Here is a 25,211-nt window from a genome sequence, read left to right on the forward strand (position 1 = left end):
TCCGTTCCGCTTTTGTTAGGAGGAGACATTCCACTTTTGTGTATCTCTGCGTTGTCTCTCTCTCATTTCCTGGGTATCAGACCCGAAATAGTAGTGATTTTGCTATTCTCAAAAAGGGGGGGGGGGGCGACTTTGCACCCTTCTGCCCATCAGAGTTGCTCCTCATTTGTAACAAAAAAATTAAAGTGGTATTTGATCTTTGTTGTGCAGTCAGAATTCAAAATGTAATAGTTAAATTTAAGAAGATAACAATGAATTTCATGCATATTTTAGTTAATCATTAATGTTATTTTCTAGATCTTATCATTACCTGCTTTAAGTGAAGAACCCAGGTACAAGACAAACAAGCTCCGAGTTCAGAACAGAGGAGAACTAATAGATGTTCTGAGCGCAAGGTTAGTCCTAAGCATGGACAGTCATTGTGGTCAAAAGTGCACATTTTAAGGAAGTAACTATTCAAATTTGAAGGATTCTGCATCATTGAGAGCTGACTTCGGGATTGATTGTGAGCATAAGAATTCATTGTGCTCTTAAGAGCCTAAGATGTTGTACTACACAAAATGCACTATATTGATGAAACAGGCTGAAATTTGGAAGAATGAATACATGACCTATTGAGACGTATTACAGAAATGCATAATGTATTGCAAGCATACAAGACATTACAGAACTTAACACATCTGGTAAGATGGCGGCATGCTTAGTTGCAGCAGCCTCTCCGGGTTCAACAAATAGTGCAAATGCTTGTCTTAAATATGTTTCATGCGATTGTAAGACCCTATTGGATACTGGTACTACAGAACACTGCAAGCCCCGTTCATTGGTTCTGTGGAGAGACCGATGGCGGAGAAGCTGAGTGGCCTCAGTGGTTGCACAGACCACACTTTCATGCCGCATTGTCGTCTGTTACAGCCACCCCGGGGAGGAGGTGCTTGAGGCAGTGTGGAAGAGAACAGTGGCGCGTAGGGCACGCTAATATCTGTGCTGGGTTGGGGCCTGGCCCCTGCAGGCTAATTGTCAGGAGAGCTCTCTATATTCACTCCTGGAAGACAAACTGGAATGCCTTTAGCTATGGCTGAGCCAGGCGAGATGAGAACCTGCTACACGCATGTTCTTGCTGAAAACTGGCTTCAGGACAACATACCCTATGCAATTTATCTTAAGCCTGTGCCACTCAGAGACTTGCGCTAATATTATTTTGTGACTATATGTGCCGTTTGTGACTGTAGAACTGTTTTTTGCACCATAGTCCTAAAGGAACAATGTTTCGTCTAGCTGTACGCAGGTATATGGTTCAGTAACAATTCAACTTGAACTTAGAACTATGGTACGTACTGTCAGAAAAACATATCATCTAGTTCTTTAAGGTTGTTATAGCCAGGGGTGGTTATGGGGATAAGCTCTCAGTATTTATTAAATACTCCCAATGGCAAGCACCTCAGATAGCCTCTGACAACCAAGTCCAGGCCTTTGCATGTGGCTTAGCAACTAAGCCTGGTGGAACTGTTTCTACTGACAGGAGAAGAGGCAAAGGTGAGTTACTAGATTCTTGAAACCAGTCACTTAAGGCAGATGGGCCCCTTTAGCCATGGGTTGGCAGCTCATCTAGGAGAAAGAAAACTCTGATCTCCAACCTTCACTGCTTTGCATCTATTCCCACTCATGGGGAAAGCTTTGGGAGTAAACGTCAAGGAAAAATCAGAATCTGGTATACCTTAGGCTGTCCTACGTTGATTTCAATGCTGACTGGCAACTCCTGTGATGCTGTAGGTGCCAAACTATATAGGCCTCTGTCGTTCCTTTGGGTTCATCAGCAGTGTGGATGAGAGAGGAAGAGCCTGCTTACACAGGAGATAGCTTGCTCTCCTCGTCATACTACCCAGGCTTGTGTATAATGTAGAGAGCTGGGACACAATATCCAAGGTTGACCTCCATCCAACGGAGGGCCTCAAACGTATCATCCACTTAAGGAAGGGTTGATGAGCAGTGTGTTCTCGCAGAGGATCATGAACCTTTGAAATTCTTAAACCCAGAAAACAATTGAGCCATTAAATATATAAAGGCTGAAACAGACTGCCTATTGTTCCATGGAAGAATGTTGTTGTGAGATGTTACAGTAGATTAGGGTGTAGAATTGTTACGTTTCTTGTACTTTTCTTGTAGTTTAACTTTCCTATATTTGCTTTTACTCTTATATAATCACCATTCTATGTGTAGTTGATCAGTAAATTTTCTAGTAATTGCAGCATAGCTGATTCTGTATTTTTCTGTACTTCACTCATCTCTTTCTTGCTCCTCCCAGTTTCACCTATCACCTCCCCCATCTTCTTATACTGATCTTCTTTCCTGTCCTGATGAAGCATCCTGGCCTGAAACATCAACTGTTTGCTCTTTTCCATTGATACTACCTGGCCTGTATTTTGTGTGGGTTGCTTTGGATTTCCAGTATCTGGAGATTTTCTTGTAATTGTATCACTGGAATATTGTTATCTTTTCAGTCAGTGCTAGTATTTGTAGAGGACGGCCCCACTACTTCCTCATTCCCTGCTGTTCTTCTTTGTTCTGGTAACACTAAATAAAACAACAAGCAACAAGCAAAAGCTTTATGCCTCATTCTTGACTTCCTAGCCTCTGGATCACGAAAACGATAGGATCCAAAAGTGAACAGGCAGGACGGTGGAGTTGAGGTAAAGCTCTGATCAGCCGTGAACTCATTGATTGCTGGATATGGCTTTCCTGAGACCAGAGGACACTGCCTCAGAATAGAGGGGCATTCATTTCAAATGGAGATGAGGAGGAATTTCTTTAGCAAGAGGGTAGTGAATTCATGGAATTCATTGCCACAGGTGGCTGTGGAGGCCAAGTCATTGGATATACTTAAGGTAGAGGATGATAGATTTTTGATTAGTCAGGGCATGAAGAGATACGAGAAGAAATTTTGAAAGGGATAGATAAAATAGAAGTAGAAAAGTTGTTTCCATTGGTGGGTGAGACTAGAACTAGGGGACATTGCCTCAAGATTCAGGGGAGAAGATTTAGGATGGAGATGAGGAGAAACTTTTTCCCAGAGTGTGGTGAATCTGTGGAATTCTCTGCCCAGAGAAGCAGTTGAGGCTTCTTCACTAAATGTATTTAAGATACAGTTAGATAGATTTTTTCATAGTAAGGGAATTAAGGATTATGGGGAAAGGGCAGGTAGATGGAGCTGAGTTTACGAACAGATCAGCCACGATCTTATTGAATGGTGGGGCAGTCTCGATGGGCTGGATGGCCTACTCCTGCTTCTGTTTCTTATGTTCTTATGTAAGCAGGAGATTGGGGCTGAGAGGGAAATGGATCAGCCATGATGAAATGGCAGGGCAGACTCAGTGGCCAAATGGCCTAATTCTGCTCCTATATCTTATGGTCTTATGTTCTTATGTCTCCAGCTGCAACCTGAAGTTGAACTTGCCTGACTACACTGGGCATGAATCAAGAGTTCTGTGACAGTGAGGTTTACCAGTTCAATACTCAATGTACCAGTGCTATGCTTGTCACTCATTCTGCACTAAAATAAGAGCTAAACTATTTAATGGCATAATGATGGCCATTTGGTTATGTAAGATAATATTTTTATTGAGTACAACAGCCCAAGTTCAAAGTTCAAAGTACATTTGTTGATGTTGTCTGGATTGGGGAGCATGCCTTATGAGAATAGGTTCAGTGAACTCGGCCTTTTCCCCTTGGAGCAACGGAGGATGAGAGGTGACCTGATAGAGGTGTATAAGATAATGAGAAGCATTGATCATGTGGATAGTCAGAGACTTTTCCCCAGGGCTGAAATGACTAGCACAAGAGGGCATAGTTTTAAGGTGCTTGAAAGTAGGTACAGAGGAGATGTCAGGGGTAATTTTTTTCTGCAGAGAATGGTGAGTGCATGGAATGGGCTGCCGGCAGCGGTGGTGGAGGTGGAAACAATAGGGTCTTTTAACAGACTCCTGGGTAAGTACATGGAGCTTAGAAATATAGAGGGCTATGGGTAAGCCTTGGTAGTTCTACGGTAAGGGCATGTTCAGCACAGCTTTATGGGCCAAAAGGCCTGTATTGTGCTGTAGGTTTTCTATGTCTATAACAACTCTGAAGTTTAATTTTTTTGCAGGCATAGTCAATAAATCCAATAACCATAGTAATAAATAATCAATGGAAGATTAATGGACGTACACACAGGGTGCAAAAGGCAACAAACTCTGCAAATATAAATAGAGAGAAATAATAATAAATGAATACTGAGAACGTGAAAAGTGAGTCCATAGGTTGTTAGAACATTTCAGTGATGGCGCAAGTGAAGTTGAGTGAAGTTATCCCCTCTCTGTTCAAGAGCCTGATGGTTGAGGGGTAATAACTGTTCCTGAATCTAGTGGAGTGAGTCCTGAGACTCCTGTACCTTCTTCCTGACGGCAGCAGCAAGACATGTTTCTGAATTGTGTGGGTCTTCAGGCTCCTCCCCAATGGCAGTAAGAAGAAGAAGATGGTGAAATCTTGAGCAAAACACCACAGAATGCTGGGGCAAACACAAGGAAATCTGCAGATGCTGGAAATTCAAACAACAACACACACAAAATGCTGGTGGAACACAGCAGGCCAGGCAGCATCTATAGGGAGAAGCACTGTCGACGTTTCGGGCCGAGACCCTTCGTCAGGACTAACTGAAAGGAAAGATAGTAAGAGATTTGAAAGTAGTGGGGGAGGGGGAAATGCGAAATAATAGGAGAAGACCGGAGGGGGTGGGATGAAGCTAAGAGCTGGAAAGGTGATTGGTGAAAGTGATACAGAGCTGGAGAAGGGAAAGGATCATGGGATGGGAGGCCTCGGGAGAAAGAAAGGGGTGGGGGGAAACACCAGAGGGAGATGAAGAACAGGCAAACAACTAAATATGTCAGGGATGGAGTAAGAAGGGGAGGAGGGGCATTAACAGAAGTTAGAGAAGTCAATGTTCATGCCATCAGGTTGGAGGCTACCCAAGGTGTTGTTCCTCCAACCTGAGTTTGGATTCATTTTGACAATAGAGAGGCCATGGATAGACTTATCAGAATGGGAATGGGACGTGGAATTAAAATGTGTGGCCACTGGGAGATCCTGCTTTTTCTGGCGGACCGAGTGTAGGTGTTCAGCGAAACGGTCTCCCAGTCTGCGTCGGGTCTCACCAATATATAGAAGGCCGGACCGGGAGCACCGGATGCAGTATACCACACCAGCCGACTCACAGGTGAAGTGTCGCCTCACCTGGAAGGACTGTCTGGGGCCCTGAATGGTGGTGAGGGAGGAAGTGTAAGGGCAGGTGTAGCACTTGTTCCGTTTACAAGGATAAGTGCCAGGAGGGAGATCGGTGGGAAGGGATGGGGGGGGGGGAAACGAGTGGACATGGGTGTCGCGTAGGGAGCGATCCCTGCGAAAAGCAGAAGTTGGGGGGGGAGGGAAAAATGTGCTTGGTAGTGGGATCCCGTTGGAGGTGACGGAAGTTACAGAGAATTATATGTTGGACCTGGAGGCTGGTGGGGTGGTAGGTGAGGACAAGGGGAACCCTATCCCAAGTCGGGTGGCGGGTGGATGGGGTGCGGGCAGATGTACGGGAAATGGGAGAGATGCGTTTGAGAGCAGAGTTGATAGTGGACGAAGGGAAGCCCCTTTGTTTAAAAAAGGAAGACATCTCCTTTGTCCTGGAATGGAAAGCCTCATCCTGAGAGCAGATGCAGTGGAGACGGAGGAATTGTGAGAAGGGGATAGCATTTTTGCAAGAGACAGGGTGGGAAGAGGAATAGTCCAGGTAGCTGTGAGAGTCTGTAGGCTTATAGTAGATATCAGTAGATAGGCCATCTCCAGAGATGGAGACAGAAAGATCAAGAATGTGGAGGGAGGTGTCGGAAATGGACCAGGTAAATTTGAGGGCAGGGTGAAAGTTGGAGGCAAAGTTAATGAAATCGATGAGCTCAGCATGCGTGCAGGAGGCAGCGCCAATGCAGTCATCGATGTAGCGAAGGAAAAGAGGGGGATGGATACCCGTATAATGCAGAATGCTGGGGGGTGAGCTGGAGTGGGTGGATCTCAGCAGGTCAGGCCACATCTATGGTGGGAAATGAATGTTAGCCCTGCTGGCTTCTGCAGTGAGCCATAGAGCATTGGGTTCCTCTGTTTCTTGAGAATCTGTATTTACTAATTGTTGTCTTAAGAAGAGTAGTTAAGCCCGTGCGCTTTCTGTTTATTCTTGTCAAGTGGATTTTGACTGGCATGGGCTTTCTGCATTTTGTGATGATTTAAAGTGCACTTCCAATTAGCTCTCATCGCAGGATACTTGTGTTAAGAATGATTCGTCTCGCAGTATCACTCAGTCGTGCTACTGATGTTCTATTCATATTCCCATGTATAAGCTCTTGTCTCCATCTCTACATGGGAGTCTGCTGTTCATCCACACTGAGGTTCAGTCATTGCCTGTGATTATGTCCGGTTTATTGTCCTGTCTTAAATGCTGTGAAACTTGTTGTTTTGCATCAGCAGTATTGTGCAAAACCATAAAATAACTGTAACTACAAAATAAATAAGTCGTGCCAAAAAACAGGAATGGTGAGGTAGTGTTCTGGAGCCCACTTCTCTACTCTATCTACATCCACGATGGTGTGGCCAGGCACAGCTCAAACTTCATCTATAAATTTGCCAATGTCACAACTATTTGTGGCAGTATTTCAGATGATGATGAGGAGGCATAGAAGAGTCGAATAGATCAGCTGGGTAAGTGGTGTTGCAGCAACAACCTTGCACTCAATATCAGTAAGACCAAGGAATTGATTGTGCACTCCAGGAAGGGGAAGTTGAGGGAACACACACCAGTTCTCCTCGAGCAGTGGAAAGAAACATAGAAAACGTACAGCACAATACAGGTCCTTCGGCCCACAAAGTTGTGCTGAACATGTCCTTACCTTAGAAATTACTAGGCTTACCTATAGCCCTCTATTTTTCTAAGCTCCATGTACCTATCCAAAAGTCTCTTAAAAGACCCTATTGTATCCACCTCCACCACCGCTGCTGGCAGCCCATTCCACGCACTCACCACTCTCTGCGTAAAAAAGCTTACCCCTGGCATCTCCCCTGTACCTACTCCCTAGCACCTTAAACCTGTGTCCTCTTGTGGCAATGATTTCAGCCCTAGGAAAAAGCCATAGACTATCCGTACAATCAATGCCTCTCATCATCTTGTACACCTCTATCAGGTCACCTCTTATCCTCTGTCGCTCCAAGGAGAAAGGGCCGAGTTCACTCAATCTATTCTCATAAGGCATGCTCCCCAATCCAGGCAACATCCGTGTAAATCTCCTCTGCACCCTTCCTATGGCTTCCACATCCTTATTGTAGTGAGGTGACCAGAACTGAGCACAGTACTCCAAGTGGGGTCTGACCAGGGTCCTATATAGCTGCAACATTACCCCTTGGCTCCTAAATTCAATTCCACGATTGATGAAGGCCAATACACCGTATGCCTTCTTAACCACAGAGTCAACCTGCGCAGCTGCTTTGAGCGTCCTATGGACTCGGATCCCAAGATCCCTCTGATCCTCCACACTGCCAAGAGTCTTACCATTAATACTATATTCTGCCATTATATTTGACCTACCAAAATAAACCACTTCACACTTACCACAAAATGCTGGTGGAACACAGCAGGCCAGGCAGCATCTATAAGGAGAAGCACTGTCAACGTTTTGGGCCAAGAACCTTTGTCCTGACGAAGGGTCTCGGCCCGAAATGTCGACAGTGCTTCTCCTTATAGATGCTGCCTGGTCTGCTATGTTCCACCAGCATTTTGTGTGTGTTGCTTGAATTTCCAGCATCTGCAGATTTCCTCGTGTAACCTCACACTTATCTGGTTGAACTCTATCTGCCACTTCTCAGCCAAGCTTTGCATCCTATCAATGTCCTGCTGTAACCTCTGACAGCCCTCCACACTATCCACAACACCTCCAACCTTTATGTCATCAGCAAACTTACTAACCCATCCTTTCACTTCCTCATCCAGGTCATTTATAAAAATCACAAAGAGTAAGGGTCCCAGAACAGATCCCTGAGGCACTCCACTAGCGACCAATGTCCATGCAGAATATGACCCGTCTACAACCAGTCTTTGCCTTCTGTGGTCGTCAGTTCTGGATCCACAAAGCAATGTCCCCTTAGATCCCATGCCTCCTTACTTTCTCTTTAAGCCTTGCATGGGGTACCTTATCAAATGCCTTGCTGAAATCCATATACACTACATCTACTGCTCTTCCTTCATCAATGTGTTTAGTCACATCCTCAAAAAATTCAATCAGGCTCGAAAGGAATGACCTGCCCTTGCTAAAGCCATGATGACTATTCCTAATCATATTATACCTCTCCAAATGTTCATAAATCCTGCCTCTCAGGATCTTCTCCATCAACTTACTAACCACTGAGGTAAGACTTGCTTGTCTATAATTTCCTGGGCTATCTCTACTCCCTTTCTTGAATAAAAGAACAACATCTGCAACCCTCCAATCTGCCGGAACCTCTCCTGTCCCCATTGGTGATGCAAAGATCATCGCCAGAGGCTCAGCAATCTCTTCCCTCGCCTCCCACAGTAACCTGGGGTACATCTCATCAGGTCCTGGTGACTTATCCAACTTGATGCTTTCCAAAAGCTCCAGCACATCCTCTTTCTTAATATCTATATGCTCAAGCTTTTCAGTCTGCTGCAAGTCATCACTACAATCACCAAGATCCTTTTCCATAGTGAATACTGGTATTCATTAAGTACCTCTGCTATTTCCTCCGGTTCCATACACACTTTCCCACTGTCACACTTGATCGGTACTATTCTTTTAAGTCTTATCTTCTTGCTCTTCACATACTGTATTTATAGAATGCCTTGGGGTTTTCCTTAATCCTGCCCGCCAAGGCCTTCTCATGGCCCCTTCTGGTTCCTTCTTAAGCTCCTTCCTATTAGCCTTATAATCTTCTAGGTCTCTAACATTGCCTAGCTCTCTGAACTTTTTGTAAGCTTTTCTCTTCTTCTTGACTAGATTTATTACAGCCTTTGTACACCAGGGTTCCTGTACCCTACCATAACTTCCCTGTCTCATCAGAACGTACCTATGCAGAGCTCCACACAAATATTCCCTGAACATTTGCCACATTTCTCCATACTATTCCCTGAGAACATCTGTTTCCAATTTAAGCTTCCAATTTCCTGCCTGATAGCTGCATAATTCCCCTTACTCCAATTAAATGCTTTTTTAACTTGTCTGTTCCTATCTCTCTCCATTGCTATTGTAAAAGAGATAGAATTATGATCACTATCTCCAAAATGCTCTCCCACTGAGAGATCAGACACCTGACCAGGTTCATTTCCCAATACCAAATCAAGTACAGCCTCTCCTTTTATAGGCTTATCTACATATTGTGTCAAGAAACCTTCCTGAACACACCTAACAAACTCCACCCCATCTAAGCCCCTTGCTCTGGGGAGATGCCAATCGATATTTGGGAAATTAAAATCTCCCATCACAACAACCCTGTTATTATTACATTTTTCCTGGATCTGTTTCCCTATCTGTTCCTCAATATCCCTGTTACTATTATAAAAAACACCCAGTAAAGTTATTGACCCCCTTCCTATTCCTAACCTCCACCCACAGAAACTCCGTAGACAATCCATCCATGGAGTCCACCTTTTCTGCAGCCGTGACACTATCTCTGATCAACAGTGCCACGCCCCCACCTCTTTTGCCTCCCTCCCTATCCTTTCTGAAACATCTAAAACCCAGCACTTGAAGTAGCCATTCCTGTCCTGGAGCCATCCAAGTCTCTGTAATGGCCACCACATCATATCTTCAAGTACTGATCCATGCTCTATGCTCATCTGCTTTGTTCAGAATACTCCTTGTGTTAAAATAGACACATCTCAAACCTTCGGTCTGAGCGTGTCCCTTCTCTATCACTTGCCTATCCTCCCTCTCGCACTGTCTCCAAGCTTTCTCTATTTGTGAGCCAATCTCCTCTTCCCCAGTCTCTTCAGTTCAGTTCCCAACCCCCAACAATTCTAGGGTGAGCAAGTTCAAATTTCTTGGTGTCAACAGCTCCCAGAATTTGTGCAATTGCTGTGAAGGCACGGCAGCAGCTATATCTCATTAGGAGTTAGAGGAGAATTAGGAGTTAGAGTCACCAAATACACTAGCAAATTCCTGCAGGTGTGACATGACTGCATCACTGTGGTGCGGAGGTGGGGGCGCTGCATAGGACCGAAATTTGTAACTCAACCAGCTCCATTATAGGCACTAGTCTCTCCAGCACTGAGGACACCTATACAAGACAATGCCTGAAAAAAGCAGCATCTATCATGAAGGACCCCATCATCCAGGACGTGCCTTCTTTTCATTGCTACCATCAAGGAGGAGGTACAGGAGCCTAAAGACACACACTCAACTTTTCAGGAACAGCTTCTTCCCCTCTGCCATCAGATTTCTGAATGGACAATAAACCCATGAACACTTCCTCACTATATTTTCTCATTTTTCTGCACTGTGTATTTAATTTATATACTTATAATTGTAATTTATAGTTTTTATTATTACGTAGTGCAACTTTGAAAGGGTACAGAGAACGTTTACAAGGATGTTGCCGGATCTGGAGGACCTGGGTTATAAGGAAAGATTGAATAGGTTAGAACTTTATTCCTTGGAACATAGAAAATTGAAAGGAGATTCGTTTACAAAATTATGAGGGGTTTAGATAGGGTCAACACAAGCAGGCTTTTTCTACTGAGGAGGGACTACAACTAGAAGTTATGGGTTAAGGGTGAAACGTGAAAAGTTCAAGGAGAACATGAGAGGAAACTTCTTCACTCAGAGTGTGGTGAGAGTGTGGAATGAACTGCTCGCACAAGTGGTACATGCAAGCTCAATTTCAACATTTAAGAGGTTTGAATATGTACGTAGATAGTAGGGGTATGGAGGGCTATGGTCCTGGTGCAGATGGATGGGACTAGGCAGTTTAAATGGTTCGATATGGACTGGATGGGCCTCTTTCTGTGCTGTACTTTCTCTATGACTATTACAGCATAGTACAGGCCTTTCTGCCCACAATGTTGTACTAACTTTTAACCTTTAAGATCAATCTACCCCTTCCCTTTCACATGGCCCTCCATTTTTCTATCATCTATGTGCCTCTCTAAGAGTATTTTAAATGTCCTTAATATGACTGCCTCTACTACCACCACTTTCAGGACGTTCCATACACTCAACTCTGTGTTTTTAAAAAAAGAAAAAAATACCTCTGACATTTTCCCCTATACTGTTGTCCAATCACCTTAAAATTATGACCCCTCATATTAGCTATTTGTGCCCTGGAAAAAATTACTATTGAAGTTTCTTCTGCAACCTTTATTTTCTAGAGGTGATCCTGAGAAAGACAGGGTTAATTAATGTATGAGGAACATTTGATGGCACTGGGTCTGTACTCACTAGGGTTCAGCAGAATGAGGGGGGACCTCATTGAAACTCATCGATTATAGAAAGACTTAGTTTGAGTGGATATGGAGAGGATGTTTCTTATAATTCAAGTTCAGTTTTATTGACATCTGACTGTACATAATATAAAACCAAATGAAACAACGTTCCTCTGGACCACATTACACCCACAATACATATATCTCACACACAGCACATAAAACAAAATATTACCACAAATAAGTTAATAAAATATAATTCAAAATGCATGTGAAGTGTGCACGCAGCACAGATAAACAGTAAATAGCTTGCTGACTTAGTGACGATACCTTAATGGTGATGGGGCATTAGTCTCACAGCCTGAGGGAAGAAGGTGTTATCCAGTCCCACAGTCCTAATCCTGATGCTCCTGTAGCTTCTTCCTGATGGTAGTGGGTCCGAGAGATTGTGGGATGAGTGGCAGGGATCTTCAACAATCCTTTTGGCCCTTCATATACAACGCCAGGTAAATGTCACAAGTAGTGGGGTGGGAGACCCCGGTGATCCTCTCCATGGTTTTTACAATCCTCTGAAGGACCTTGTGGTCTGATGTCCTGCCATGTCCATCCCACACAGTGATGCAGCCAGACACTTGATGGTGCTCTTACAGAAAGTTGTTGGAAAGGGTTGGGGAGTTATGCACGCCTCAAACTCACAAAGTATAGATGTCGCTGTGCCTTCTTGATGAGAGAAGAGGTGTTGTGGGTCCAGGTTAGATCGTCCATTATGTTCACATCAAGGAACTTTGTGCTCTTCACTCTCTTCGTGGCAAAACCATTGATGTGCAGTTGAGGGTGGTCCACAATTTTCTCTTTTGTTCTGTCCCAATTATGACTCTTGTTGTAGTTCTGAAACCATTTGACCAGTCTCTTCTGTACCTCCTCGCTGTATGCTAAATTCTCATTGTTGCCGATGAGGCCAACCAATGTTGTAGCGTTAGTGAACTTGATGATGAGGTTTGAGCTAGAGTTGGCAGTACAGATGTGAGTCAGCAGCATGAACAGCAGTGGGCTGTGTACACAGCCCCAAGGGGCACCAGTGCTCAGTGTGATGGAGCTTCAGATGTTTCTTCTAACTCAGATTAACTGGGCTCTTTCCATGGCAAAGTCCACGATCCAGTTATAGAGAGGGGTGTTGCGCCCAAACAGGGACAGATTACCCACCAGCCTCTGAGGGATGATCATGTTAAACATCGAGCTGAAGTCAACAAATAGCATCCTGGCCTCTGAAGCATTGTTTTCTAAGTGGGACAGGACAGAGTGGAGAGTCGAGGCTATGGCATCTTCAGTGGATCAGGTTAAGCGGTAGGTGAACTGGAAAGGGTCTGATATAGCTAGAAGGTGGGATCTTATCCAATCCATGACCAGCTGCTCGAAGCACTTCATGGTTGTTGAACTCAGTGCCGCTGGGTAGTAATCATTCAGGCCAGTTACTATTATTCTCTTGGGCACCGGAATGATAATGGCTACCTTCAAGCCTGCGGGGACAGTGGACAGTTCCAGAGATGTAAAAAAGAAGTTAAGACCTCTGTTAGCTGGACCACGCAATCCCTCAGCACCAGGTATGTTGTTTGGCCCTGCAGTTTTGTGTGGTTTTATTCTGGCTGCAGTGCGGGAATCTAGGGCTAGAAGGTACAACATCTGAACACAAGGACATCCCTTTAGAACAGATGAGAAATTTCTTTAGCCAGTGGGTGGAAGTCTGTGGAATTAGTTTCCACAATGGCTGTGGAGGCCAAGTCATTTTGGATATTTAAAGTGGAGGTTGATAAGCTCTTGAATAGCAAAGGCATCAAAAGTTGCATGGAGAGGGTAAAAGAATGGGGTTGAAAGGGAAAAAAGTCAGCCATGATGGAATAGTGGTGTAGACTCAGTGGGCTGAATGGTGTAATTCTGCTTCAATGTCAAATGGTCTCATGGTCTTAGATTATAACACCATACAGCAGAGATGTCCTGTGATTTATGGCTTTCCAAACTTCTGTTCATAGTCATTTCAATATAAAATGTAATTTTCCTAGCATATGTACTACTACCAGAGATAAAGGCCAAAAAGCAAAATGAAATGCAGCTTATAAAGTTTTCAAGTGTTTGTGAAAAATGGAAATAAACAGATCTATAAAAATATTTAAGGTCCTGCTGACAATATATTTTTGCTTGCTTTGATTGTTTTCAAATCAGGAAACATCTTATCTGGAGAATATCTCTCGCACCCGCAGGACAAGTGTCTAGTTCTGCAAAGAATTGTGTATTTTTATTTTTTTGCTGGCTACTGCAAATTAAATCATCTACTGCTGTTCAAATCCAAAATCAGTACATTATGTTTAAACCACAAAACTCTTTTATGACTAGATTTTCAGAGAAGACAACACAAGAGTGGTTGCAACTGCTTGAAGGTAGTGGGATACCATATGGTCCAATAAACAGCATTCAGCAAGCGTTCTCGGAACCTCAGGTCAGTCCGTTGTCTTACATGCCAAATGGGAAATTGAATGAAAATCATCTTCATCAAAATGGAAGCCTTGTGTTAATGTATGTCTATAGTTAATAATTAATTTTCTAATTGGAAAGAACCGACAGTAGTTCCAACTATCTTCTGAAGAGTGTTCTCATCCATATAAAACATTGGTGAGACCCGTTGTAAATTGGAGGACTGATTTATCATGCACCTATACTCCATGCACCAAAAGTGGAACTTCCCCATGGGCAAACATTTTAATTCCCATTCCCATTCCACTCCCTACATGTTGGTCCACGGCCTCCTCTTGTGCCACCCTCAGAGTGGAGGAGCAGTACCTTGTATTCCATCTGGGTAGCCTCTAACCCAATGATATGAATATCAATTGATCTTTCCTTACAGTAAATTTTTTTTCTTTCCCCTTCCCTCTTCTTGTGTTCCCCAGTCTGGCCTCTTGCCTCTGCTCCCCTGGGTTCCCTCCTTCTTCCCTTTCTCCTATGGTTCATTCTCCTCTCCTATCAGATTCCTTCCTCTCCAGCCCTTTAGCTTTCTCCCCTACCGAGCTTCACCTATCATCTATCACCTGTCACCTTCCACCCCCCCCCCCCACCTTTTTATTCTGGCATCTTCCTTCTTACTTTCCTGTCCTGAAGAAGAGTCTCAACCCAGAGCATCGGCTGTTTATTCATTTCCATAGACACCGCCTGACCTGTGGAGTCCCTCCAGCATTTTGTATGTGTTGCTTTGGACTTCCAGCATGTGCAGAATTTCTCGTGCCTCATAAACAAGTGTTGGATAGCTAAACATTAGGTTTTATTCAAAGGGCTGGCTTTTAATAGGCAATGATCAAGCTAGAAATACTGGTATTAAGATGCTATTCCCGTTTCTCAGTGTCTTCACTTCTGCTGCATTTGTTCTCAGGATGTGGCTTTACAATTCAGGGCATCAGAGATGTCCTCCTCCTTTGAAGAATTTGTTTCTCTCCCTCTTTTATTGATGCTGCCCTCACTTGCATCTCCTTTACTTCACATACACTTGTGCTCACTCTCTCTTCTTGCCGTCGTAATAGCGATTGTCCCGCTTGTCCTTACCTACCACCCCATCAGCCTCCGCATCCAACACGTCATCCTCCACAACTTCCGGCATCTCCAAAGAGACCCGGCCACTAAACATATCTTTACGTCTTCCCCTCCGCTTTCTACAGGGATCGCTCCCTCCGTGACTCCCTTATCCATTTTTCCTTCCCCACTCATCTCCCTTCAGCCACTTACCCTTGCAAGCAGCCTGTGCTCTACCTTCCCATTCACCTCCTCTTTTATCTGTATTCAGAACTCCAAACAGTCCTTCCAGGTGAGACAACACTTCATCTGTGAATCTGCTAGTGTCGTCTATTGTGTCCGATGCTACCGGTGCGGTCTCCTCTGCATTGGTGAGACCCATCGTAAATTGGGGAACCATTTCATTGAACACCTCCACACCATCTGCCGCAAGTGGGACTTCCTGGTCATCAAACATTTAATTTCAATTCCCATTCCAATGTGTCAACCCATGGCCTCTTAGGCCAAGATGAGGCCACCCTCAGGGTAGAGGAGTAACACCTTGTATTCCATCTAGATAGCCTCCAACCTGATGGTATAAATATTGATTTCTCCTTCTGGTGAACCAAATTCCAGCCCCCCTCCTGTATTCTCTACTCTGACCTTTTACATTTCACCTGCCTATTACACCGCCCTGTGCCTCCTCCTCTTTCCCTTTCTCCTATTGTCCACTCTCCTCTTCTATTAGATCCTTTCTTCTCCAGCCCTTGACCTTTCCCACCTACCTGGTGTCGCCTATCATCTTTCAACTTGCCTCTTTCCTCTAACCCCACCATTTAATACAGGCATCTCCCCCATTTCCTCTCAATCTTGAAGAATGGTCTCTTTTCGAAATGTCGACTGTTTACTCTTTTCCGTTGATACTCTCTGACCTGCTGAGTTTCAACAGCATTTTGTGTGTGTTGCTATGAAACTTTATTTTTGTTCAAACAAAGCTCTACTTTCTTGTTGCACCAAGTTTCTTTTTAAAAAAGTTCATCAGTTGCTCATATTCCATCTAGGTATCTCCCGACCCAATGACATGTACATTGACTTCTCCAGCTTCCAGTAATCTTTCCATCCTCTCTCCTCCTTTTTTCCATTCCCATTTTGATTCCCCTCTCACTGTTTCCCTTCTCCTCACCTGCCTACCACCTCCCTCCTTGTTCGTCCATGGCCCATTGTCCTCGACTATCAGATTATGTGTTCTTCAATCCCTTATATCTTCCACCTATCTTCTCCTGATTTCTTAATTTATCTCCCCTTCCTGCTCACCCACCTTCCCCTCACATAGTTTCACCTGCCAGCTTGTGCTCCTACTTCCCCCTACCTTTCCAGTTCTGATGAAGGGTCTCAGTCTAAAAGTCGACTGTTTATTCCCTTCGCCTGATTTACTGAGTTCCTTCAGCATTCTGTGTATTTTGCATTATGTTGCATTTTTGTGTCTGTAAAAATATTGTGTACCTGTAAAACCTTGCTCATTATATGTGCTGATTTCACCAAATTAGACTTAATTCATGTTAAATTAAGTTACAGTCTGAGATTTTTCTTCAGTACTTTTGTACTCTTAAGTCTGTGCCCATGGTTTAACTGATGAATCATTTTAGTAAAACCAAGGTCTTATTTAGAAAATGAACCAGAACTATGTAACTTCCCACAGAGATAGGCAAATAATGTGGCACATCTACTCTGGTTTTCAGCTGAGCTGCTTTTCATTGTGTTGTGGGATATTTTATGATCCTATGTCATCCTTGAACTTGAGGTTTCTAGCCAGTTCAGAGGACATGTAAAGAGTCAACAGTATTGCTGTGGGTCTGGAGACACACATAGACCAGACTGGGGAGGACAGCAGATTTCCTTCCCTCAAAGACATCAGTGTACCAGATGGATTTTACAAGGGCTTTGTGGTTTCACGATCAACATTAATGGTGATATATTATATTCAGATGTATGGAAGTAACTGAATTGTAAGCTGTCCTTGTAAGATTTGAACTTGTGACTTGGGTTTACTAGACTCATAACATAAACATTGTGCTATGTACACACAATATAATTACTAGCTTATCTCTGCAGAGGTTGCTCGAAGATATCTGCGGTTTTTCTCAATGTGTTTGTCTTTTCCAAAATTAAGATTGCAACAATTGACTATTGCTTTATACTGATGGATGTATCTGAAGTACTATACTTGGAGAGGAGATGACCTAAGTTGGTTTTTATGGTTATTGAAGTGGATTTATTATCAAAGTACGTATATGTCACTATATACTACCTTGAGATTCTTTTTCTGTGGGCATACTCAATAAATCCAAGAACCATAATAGAATCAATGAAAGACAGGCAACCAGTGTGCAAAAGACAACAAACTGTGCAAATGCAAAAAGGAAGGAAATAATAATAATAAATAAGCAATAAATATTGAGATCATGAGATGAAGAGACCTTGAAAGTGAATTAGTAGGTTGTGGGAACAGTTCCGTGATGAAACAAATGAAGTTCAGGTTCCAGAGCCTGATGGACGAGGGATAATAACTGTTTGTGAACTTGGTGGTGAATCCTGAGAATCTGGTACCTTTTTTCTGATGGCAACAGTGAGAAGAGACCATGAATTGGGTCCTTGATGATGGCTGTTGCTTTCCTGCGACAGTGTTCCGTGTAGATGTGCTCAAAGATGGGGATGACATTACTGTCATGGTCCCAAACCTTAATTCCTCTTATTCTCCTAATTCCCCTTCCCCATATTCTCCTGGGCTCTTTGATTACGGAACCTGATTCCCATCTAAACCTGCAGCATAAAAACCCAGGCTTTGTATCCATTGCCAGACCGTTGCTTCAGTCAGTGTGGTAATTAACGTTCCTGCATTTAGGATTGTATATTCTAAGTTTTACTTCAGTACCAAGGTTTACCTGTGTAACTCTGTCTCACCGTGTCAAGAAAAGTTTTGTCTGCCGTTTGCCTTTCTACACCCCGTGTCAAGTTAAGTGTTGCCTGCCGCCTGTCTCGTGTTTGCCGTTCAGCTCCAGCAACGCCCTGTGTCAAGAAAAGGATTGTCTCCAGTTTGCCTTTCCTTTTAATGCTCTGTGTGAAGGTAAGTGTTGCCTGCCACCTGTCTCGTGTTTGCCGTTCAGCTCCAGCAACGCCCTGTGTCAAGAAAAGTTTTGCCTGCCTCCTGCTCCTTCATTCACCGGCGCTGTTTGCTGGTGATAACCCTGTCTCTTGGCCACTTGGAATTGTGTACAGGTGGCCCCCGTTTTTCAAACGTTCGCTTTACGACAGCTTGATGTTACAAAGGACCTACATTTGTACCTGTTTTCGCTAACCAAAAAGGATTTTCGCTTTTACAAAAAAAAAGATGCCCGCTTTATACGTGTGTTTACCCCGAGAAAGACTACCATGACCATGAAGCCTTGTGCGGGCAGTTGTGTGCGCATGCGTGTATGTGCATAGGCATGTACGTGCGTATGCGTGTATGTGCCGATTTTTTTCTCCAAATTGAATTTGGCTCGCTGTCTTCCCCTTTCTGATAAGTGAAACTACACCGTACATACAATATTTCTACTTTATATAGGCTGTATATTTATCATATCATTCTTGCTTTTACTATATGTTCGTGTTATTTTAGGTTTTATGTGTTATTTGGTATGATTTGGTAGGTTATTTTTTGGGTCTGGGAACGCTCAAAAATTTTTCCCATATAAATTAATGGTAATTGCTTCTTCGCTTTACAATATTTTGGCTTACAAATGGTTTCATAGGAACGCTCTACCTTCAGATAGTGGGGGAAGCCTGTATTCTATGTTCTGTTCTCGTGCTGTTTGCTGGTGTTAACTCTGTCACTGTTAATATGAGCATTGCATGCCACCTGTCTTTCTGTTCGTCCTTCTGCCTGATTGTTCTCCTCAAGCCACGCTCGCACCCTGGTCTGCATCCCTGTTTTGCCTTGTTCCGCCACCCGCTTACACTCTCCATTGGCTCGGTGGTTAAACGCCGTGTTCCCACCAGAGCGACCTGGGTTCGATCCCCGATCAAGCCTTCCTCGCTCCTCAGCTTTCCTCTGCCTAATCCTCGCTCCCCGGCCTTCCCTGTAACCGTTAATAAACAGTTTAGATTACTCTACCTCTGTGTATGTGTCCTGCATTTGGGTTCACCCTGTTCCATTGCAACATTTACCTGTGATGGACTGAACTATATCCACTACTTTTTGTAGGATTTTCCATTCAAGGGCATTGGTGTTTCCATACCAGGCTGTGATGCAACCTGTCAATATGCACTCCACTACACATTTATTGAAGCCTGTCAAAGTTTTAGATGTTATGTTGAATCTTCGCAGTCCTCTAGGGAAGTAAAGGTGCTGCCATGCTTTCTTTGTAATTGTACTCATGTGCTGAGTCCAGGACAGTTCCTCAAAATAATAACACTGAGGAATTTGAAGTTGCTGACCCTCTGATCCTCCAATGAAGATTGGCTGATGGACCTCCGGTTTCCTTCTCCTGAACTTAATAATTGGCTCCTTGGTCTTGCTGACATTGAATGAGAGGTTGTGTGGCACCGCTCAGCCAGATTTTCAATCTCCCTCCCGTATGCTGATTTGTCACCATCTTTGATTTAGCCTACAACACCTTCGGTGGACTATGAGAAGAGAGCATGAGCTGGATGGCGGGGTCCCTGACAATGGAAGGTTGTGCAAGGAATTGCGTAAAACTAGGCAATGTGATGAAGGGTTGAGATATCCAAATCAGGGTTCTATCACTGTCTTATAAGATGTGAAATCTTAGACTCCAGAGATTCTGCAAATGCTGGAAATTTTGAACAACCCACACAAAATGCTGGGAGAACTCAACAGGAAAGGCAACATCTATGGTTGGGAATAAATAGTCAACATTTCGGGTCGAGACCCTTTAACAGGACTGGAAAGTAAGGGGAAGGAAGGCAGAATAAGAAGGTGGGGGAAGGTAAGGACCGGCATTTGTTTAGTGGTAGCAGTCACAGTGCTAAACATAACATTACCATAAATTACAAAATAAATAACTGCTAAAAAAATTGCATAATGAGGTAGTGTTCATGGAGCTTTCAACATCTGATGATGGAGGGAAAGAATATGTTATTGAATCATTGTGTGTGGATGTTCAGGCCTCCCTGGTGGTAGTATCCCGGTCCTTAGTGATGGATGTCAACTTCTTAACCCTTCATTTCTTGAAAATGCCTTTGATTGTAGAAAGATTGTGCCTATAATGGAGCTAGCTGAGGTTACAAACCTCTTCAAAAATGCGAGCTAATTATAATTTTGGAGTAAGAAGAAAATTCCTCTGTAAACAAAACATTGAAAAAAACAAGTGAAAATGAGTGAAATTAACTGAATAAGTGATTAAATATATTATTGGGTAAAACAAAAATGGGCTGGTCTTAATGAAAAGTCTTGGCCCAAAACAGTGACTGTTTATTCCCCTCCATAACTGCTGCCTGACCTGCTGAGTTCCTCTAGCATTTTTTGTGTACTGCTCAAGATTTCCAGCATCTGCTGAATCTCCTGTGTTTGTGGTGGGTAAAATTGATCAGTGTAAATGAAGTACACTTGTGATTTCTGCAGGCTTCTTGTGTGTGTGTGTGTTTTTTTAAGAAAAGCAACAACACAACTGATGTTTTTATTTAAGAAGTGCCTGGTAATTTAATAAAACAATACAAGTATGTATCAAGTCAGTCCATCATTGTGTGTAGTTTTTCATTGATTCTATTGTATGTCTTTATTGTACTGTGAACACCTGCAAGCAAATGAATCTTCGGGTAGTACACGATGACATAGACATACTTGGATAATAAATCTATTTCGAACTTTTAACTTTGAACTTGTATTGGGCTTTCAAATCGTTTGCCATGTCAATGATCACAGCACCTCACTAAATACTGTTCTGATGGTAGTCCTGATAATACAGCCTGGTCATTCAGACTCATTGAACTTGGATTTAAACAAACATACAGAGGTGAAAATCAATTTCCACACTTGCATTTTAATAACAGCATGAAAAGAGGTTTCCATATTTAACACTCACAGTGAGTTCATATTTAAAGATTTCTAAAATTTACAAATTCAGTTTCCTCTTTCAAAATTGTCCTTTGTACGCATGTGGTACAACAGATGTTGTAGGGAATTCAGACATCTTAATCAGAACCTTATTGGTTTCTCTGTTCTGTTGAAACGGCACAGATGTGGTTTTAGATTAGAAATTAATACTCACGTTGTTTGTCAGCTTTCTGAGCTCCTCTATGTTGCCCACTAAACAACAATAAGTAAAGAATTCACAGTAGTTATCAATGGAGATCCCCATCCAAAGCTCCCTACTTGGGGGGAGGGGGGAAGAAACTTCTGTCTTATGAAGAACTGCCCTGTATCTCACCTCACTCCATTCAGATTAGAATCAACTTTCACAAAGCCGCCTTACAGAGCTTTGGATAGCTGGACACTTTTTCCCAGGGTGGAAGTGGCTAATACAAGGGGTGGGGAGATAATTTCAATTTGATGGAATGAAGGGGTAGGGGGAGATGTCAGAGGTTTTTTTACACAGAGAATGGTGAGTACGTGGAATGCCCTGCCATGGGTGGTTGTAGAGGCAGATACATTAGGGTAATTAAAGAAACTTTTAGATAGTGAAGGATGATAGAAAAGTGGAGCACTACGTATGTAGGATGCAAGGGTTAGATTGATCTTGGAATAGGTTAAAAGGTTGGCACAATGTCATGGGTCAAATGGCCTGTTCCGTGCTGTTATGTTCTATGTTTAGTTCACCAACCCGTGTTTTATTTCATAGTGAAGTGATTCCTTCACAGGTTGCTTCCATTGTCCCCAAGACATTTGCCTTTCAGCACTGTCCCCTCAAAGCTGCACGGGTGCTCACCCGCGCAGTAACTGAAATGCTTCCATGCACTTGACCTTTGTTACCACACAGCTGTAATTGTCTTTTATATGCTGTCAATGTGAAGTGCTGTGCAGTTTTTGGGGTGTGGGGCAAACAAAAATTCCCCGCTCAGAGCAATGGTTGGTTCGCACAGCTGTTTAAAAAAAATCAGAGAGCGTTGCATTTCAGGGCCATTCCCTTCTTTATAGAAGCAATTGCACGTGGCTGGATTCCTCTCCTCCTTGACACTTCCCTCCCTAAAATCAGCACTTCTTTTTTTGTACATTATTTAGGAGCCCTTGGTTCTTTCACCAGGAGTGAGCATAATCGCAATTTAACCCTTTTCATTGTGCTAATGCAGTCTTTAAATGAAGGGGCCCTTTAGAAATAAAGTAAACTCCAGCCAGGTGAACTTAGAAGAAAAAGAGGCCAGGGTTAGCATAGGAAAGAATCTGAGCTTATGAAAATGAAAGAAATTCAAACCCTTTGTCTTCCTTTGTATATCAATGATACTTGGAACATTACAGCACAGTTCTTGTTGTAATAACTTGTGGATTATTGTTTCAGCAATTTGAAATTTTGAAATTTGTATGGAATTGATTCAGAATCAATATCAGGTTTAATATCACTGGCATTGTCATAACGAGGTCTACGTGCCCACGCTGGTTCTACAATCATGCTCGTCATTATGTATGTTTCAGCTAATTACTGTTTCATTAACTCCCTTCTTGTTGTTCTAGTCTTGTCAAAACTTGACCAAAAGCACAGCAACATTTACACTCCCTGCTTGCACTCATCCTTGTCTGAGAAAGAAAACTACCATTTCGACAGACGCTGTGAGGAGTGGTATTCATTTAGAATTTAGTTATTGCTTCCAGCTGTGGTGTTGGCATTTTAACTTTCACTCTGACAGTTTCAGTTAACGGCCATGTTAGCCTAACTTTTATTGTTTTCCTTTTCCTTTAAATTCTGCATCAGTTCTCATTAAAGTCAGTGACCTGTTCACCTGCTTCAAGTGTCCCTCTCGCAGTGCTTGGGCCATATCCGAGTATTTTTGACAGGCATATGTTGTGAAATTTGTTGTTTTGTAGCAGCAATGCATTATGATACATAATAATAAAAATTATAAGTCACAATAAGAAGTATATATTAAACAAATTCAATAAGTTAACATAAGAACATAAGAGATAGGCCCCTCAAGCCTGCTCCGCCATTCAACAAGATTATGGCTGATCCAATCTTAACTCTAGTTGTGCAAAAAGAGAGGGGAAAATGTAGTGAGGTAGTGTTCAGGGGTTCATTGTCCATTCAGAAATCTGAAGACGGAGGGGAAGAAGCTGTTCCTGAAACATTGAGGGTGTGTCTTCAGGATCCTGTACCTCCTCTCTGGTAGTAATGGGAAGAGGACATATCCTGGGTGATGGGGATCTTTAATGATGGATGCTTTCTTTTTTGAGGCATTGTCTTTTGAGGTTGTCCTGGATGCTAGGAAGGCTGGTACCCATGATGGAGCTGGCAGAGTTTATAACTTTCTGCAGCTTTTACTAATCCTAAGCAGCAACACATGACAGACCTTAGAAAGCTGACTGAAGCTTCTTAATCTACCATAGGTCTCATATGAGGTTATAAAACCTCATTTCCTATCAGGGGTATGGTGTGAGTTCTTTTTTCCTGCATCTGACCCTCTGAATGTGATGGGCTGGTTTTGAACTACCACAAGGACAGTTGCAGACAAGGACACTCACTTCCTGGAAGTGAGAAAAGATTGAAGAGAGTGATGTAACCTTTACTTTGATGGATACTAAGAAGGCAGTCTCTTGAACCGTCCAATCAGAGAAAAAGAGCTAAACACAAGAGATTCTGCAGATGCTGGAAATCCAGAGCAACACACACAAAATACCGGAGGAGCTCAGCAGAGCAGGCAGCATCTATAAGCAGTCAATGTTTCAGGCCAAGACTCTTCATCAGGATTGGAAAGGAAGGGGGAAGAAGCTAAAATAAAAAGCTGGGGGGAGGGGAATGAGTACAAGCTGGAAGCTGATAAGTGAAGACAGGTGAAGGGGGTTAAAGTGAGAAGTTGGGAGGTGACAGATGAAGAAGTTAAAGGGCTGAAGAAGAAGGAATCTGATAGAAAAGGACAATTATGCCTCTTATTTGAGGCAGGAGACTGTTGACAAACAGTTTCTAGCTAGTGTCAAATATGTGCACTTGCGTGGCCATTAGACACTACACTGTGCTTAGAGTGAACAATTTTTAAACAGCATCAGTTGTGTGAGATTGTGTTCAAAAAGCAGTGATTATTGCCTCTGATAGTTGTTGAGAAATGAGTAGTAAGACAATTTTGCTTAATGTGGTTTCAAGCGTTCAAGCTTGGAGATGCCAGGAATGCAAATGAAACTATGTCACTACTTCAACAAGTTAGGTGCTACAAAAACTGAAAAGGCAGGGTGTTGGGATCCCGGTCGAGAACCGATTTTGCTCGTTCTCTGCAATGGTCACTCCTCTCTTCATGGCGCTGAGTGCTGACCACTATCCGGCTGCTGTGCTCCGTGCCCACTAATATGATGAACTGATAAGTGCAACGTTGGACCAGCTTTGGAGTTTGGATCTGAGGAGTCAATTTGGATCAGAATGTTGTTGTTCACTTCAATTATTTGTATGATTTATGTTTTAACCCCTTTCTCTTATGCATCGGGTGCTGGTCTTTTATTTTTATTTATTTAATTTGGTTCTTTTGGGTTTCTTACTTTGTGGCCACCTGTAAGCAAACAAATCTCAAGGTTGTATAATTTGTACCATTCTTTGATAATAAATGTACTTTGAATCTTGAATATTGTAACAAAAATGAAGATTTGGAGGAAGCCAATCACAAACAAGAGAAAGCTTGCAGATGCTGGAAATCCAAACAACACACACAAAATGCAGGAGGAACTCAGTAGGCCAGGCAGCATCTAAAGTGTCTCAGTCTGAAACATCGACTGTACTCTTTTCCACAGATGCTGCCTGGCTTGCTGAGATCCTCCAGCATTTTGTGTGTATTTGGAGGATGTAGTCCTTTATCTCCACAAGGTGTCTGCACTGATTTTGTTCATTTACAGTCAATCAGAAGAACAACCTCGAGAAATGAGAAAATTTGCAGATGACAGAAATCCAAGCAACACACACTCAAGCAGGAAAAAAGTATAGTCAACATTTTGGGCCGAGACCTTTTGGCAGGACATTCTTGAGATTTGTTTTCTTTCAGGCACCAAAAAAATGCAGTAGAA

The 25,211-nt window shown here is 42.9% G+C and overlaps 1 protein-coding gene across 6 annotated transcripts in view; it reads left to right on the plus strand.

Annotated features, from left to right (window-relative positions):
- The window catches only part of sugct (succinyl-CoA:glutarate-CoA transferase), a 528,034-nt gene that overhangs the window by 220,351 nt on the left and 282,472 nt on the right, over positions 1–25,211 (plus strand). For all 6 annotated transcript variants that reach the window (XM_073032218.1, XM_073032487.1, XM_073032549.1 and 3 more), the window contains 2 exons: positions 298–395; positions 13,877–13,979. In XM_073032218.1, coding sequence (XP_072888319.1) covers positions 298–395; positions 13,877–13,979 — 201 coding nt within the window. The remainder of the gene's footprint in view (positions 1–297; positions 396–13,876; positions 13,980–25,211) is intronic.

This window comes from Hemitrygon akajei, chromosome 1 (assembly GCF_048418815.1).
Source record: "Hemitrygon akajei chromosome 1, sHemAka1.3, whole genome shotgun sequence".
Classification (NCBI taxonomy): domain Eukaryota; kingdom Metazoa; phylum Chordata; class Chondrichthyes; order Myliobatiformes; family Dasyatidae; genus Hemitrygon; species Hemitrygon akajei.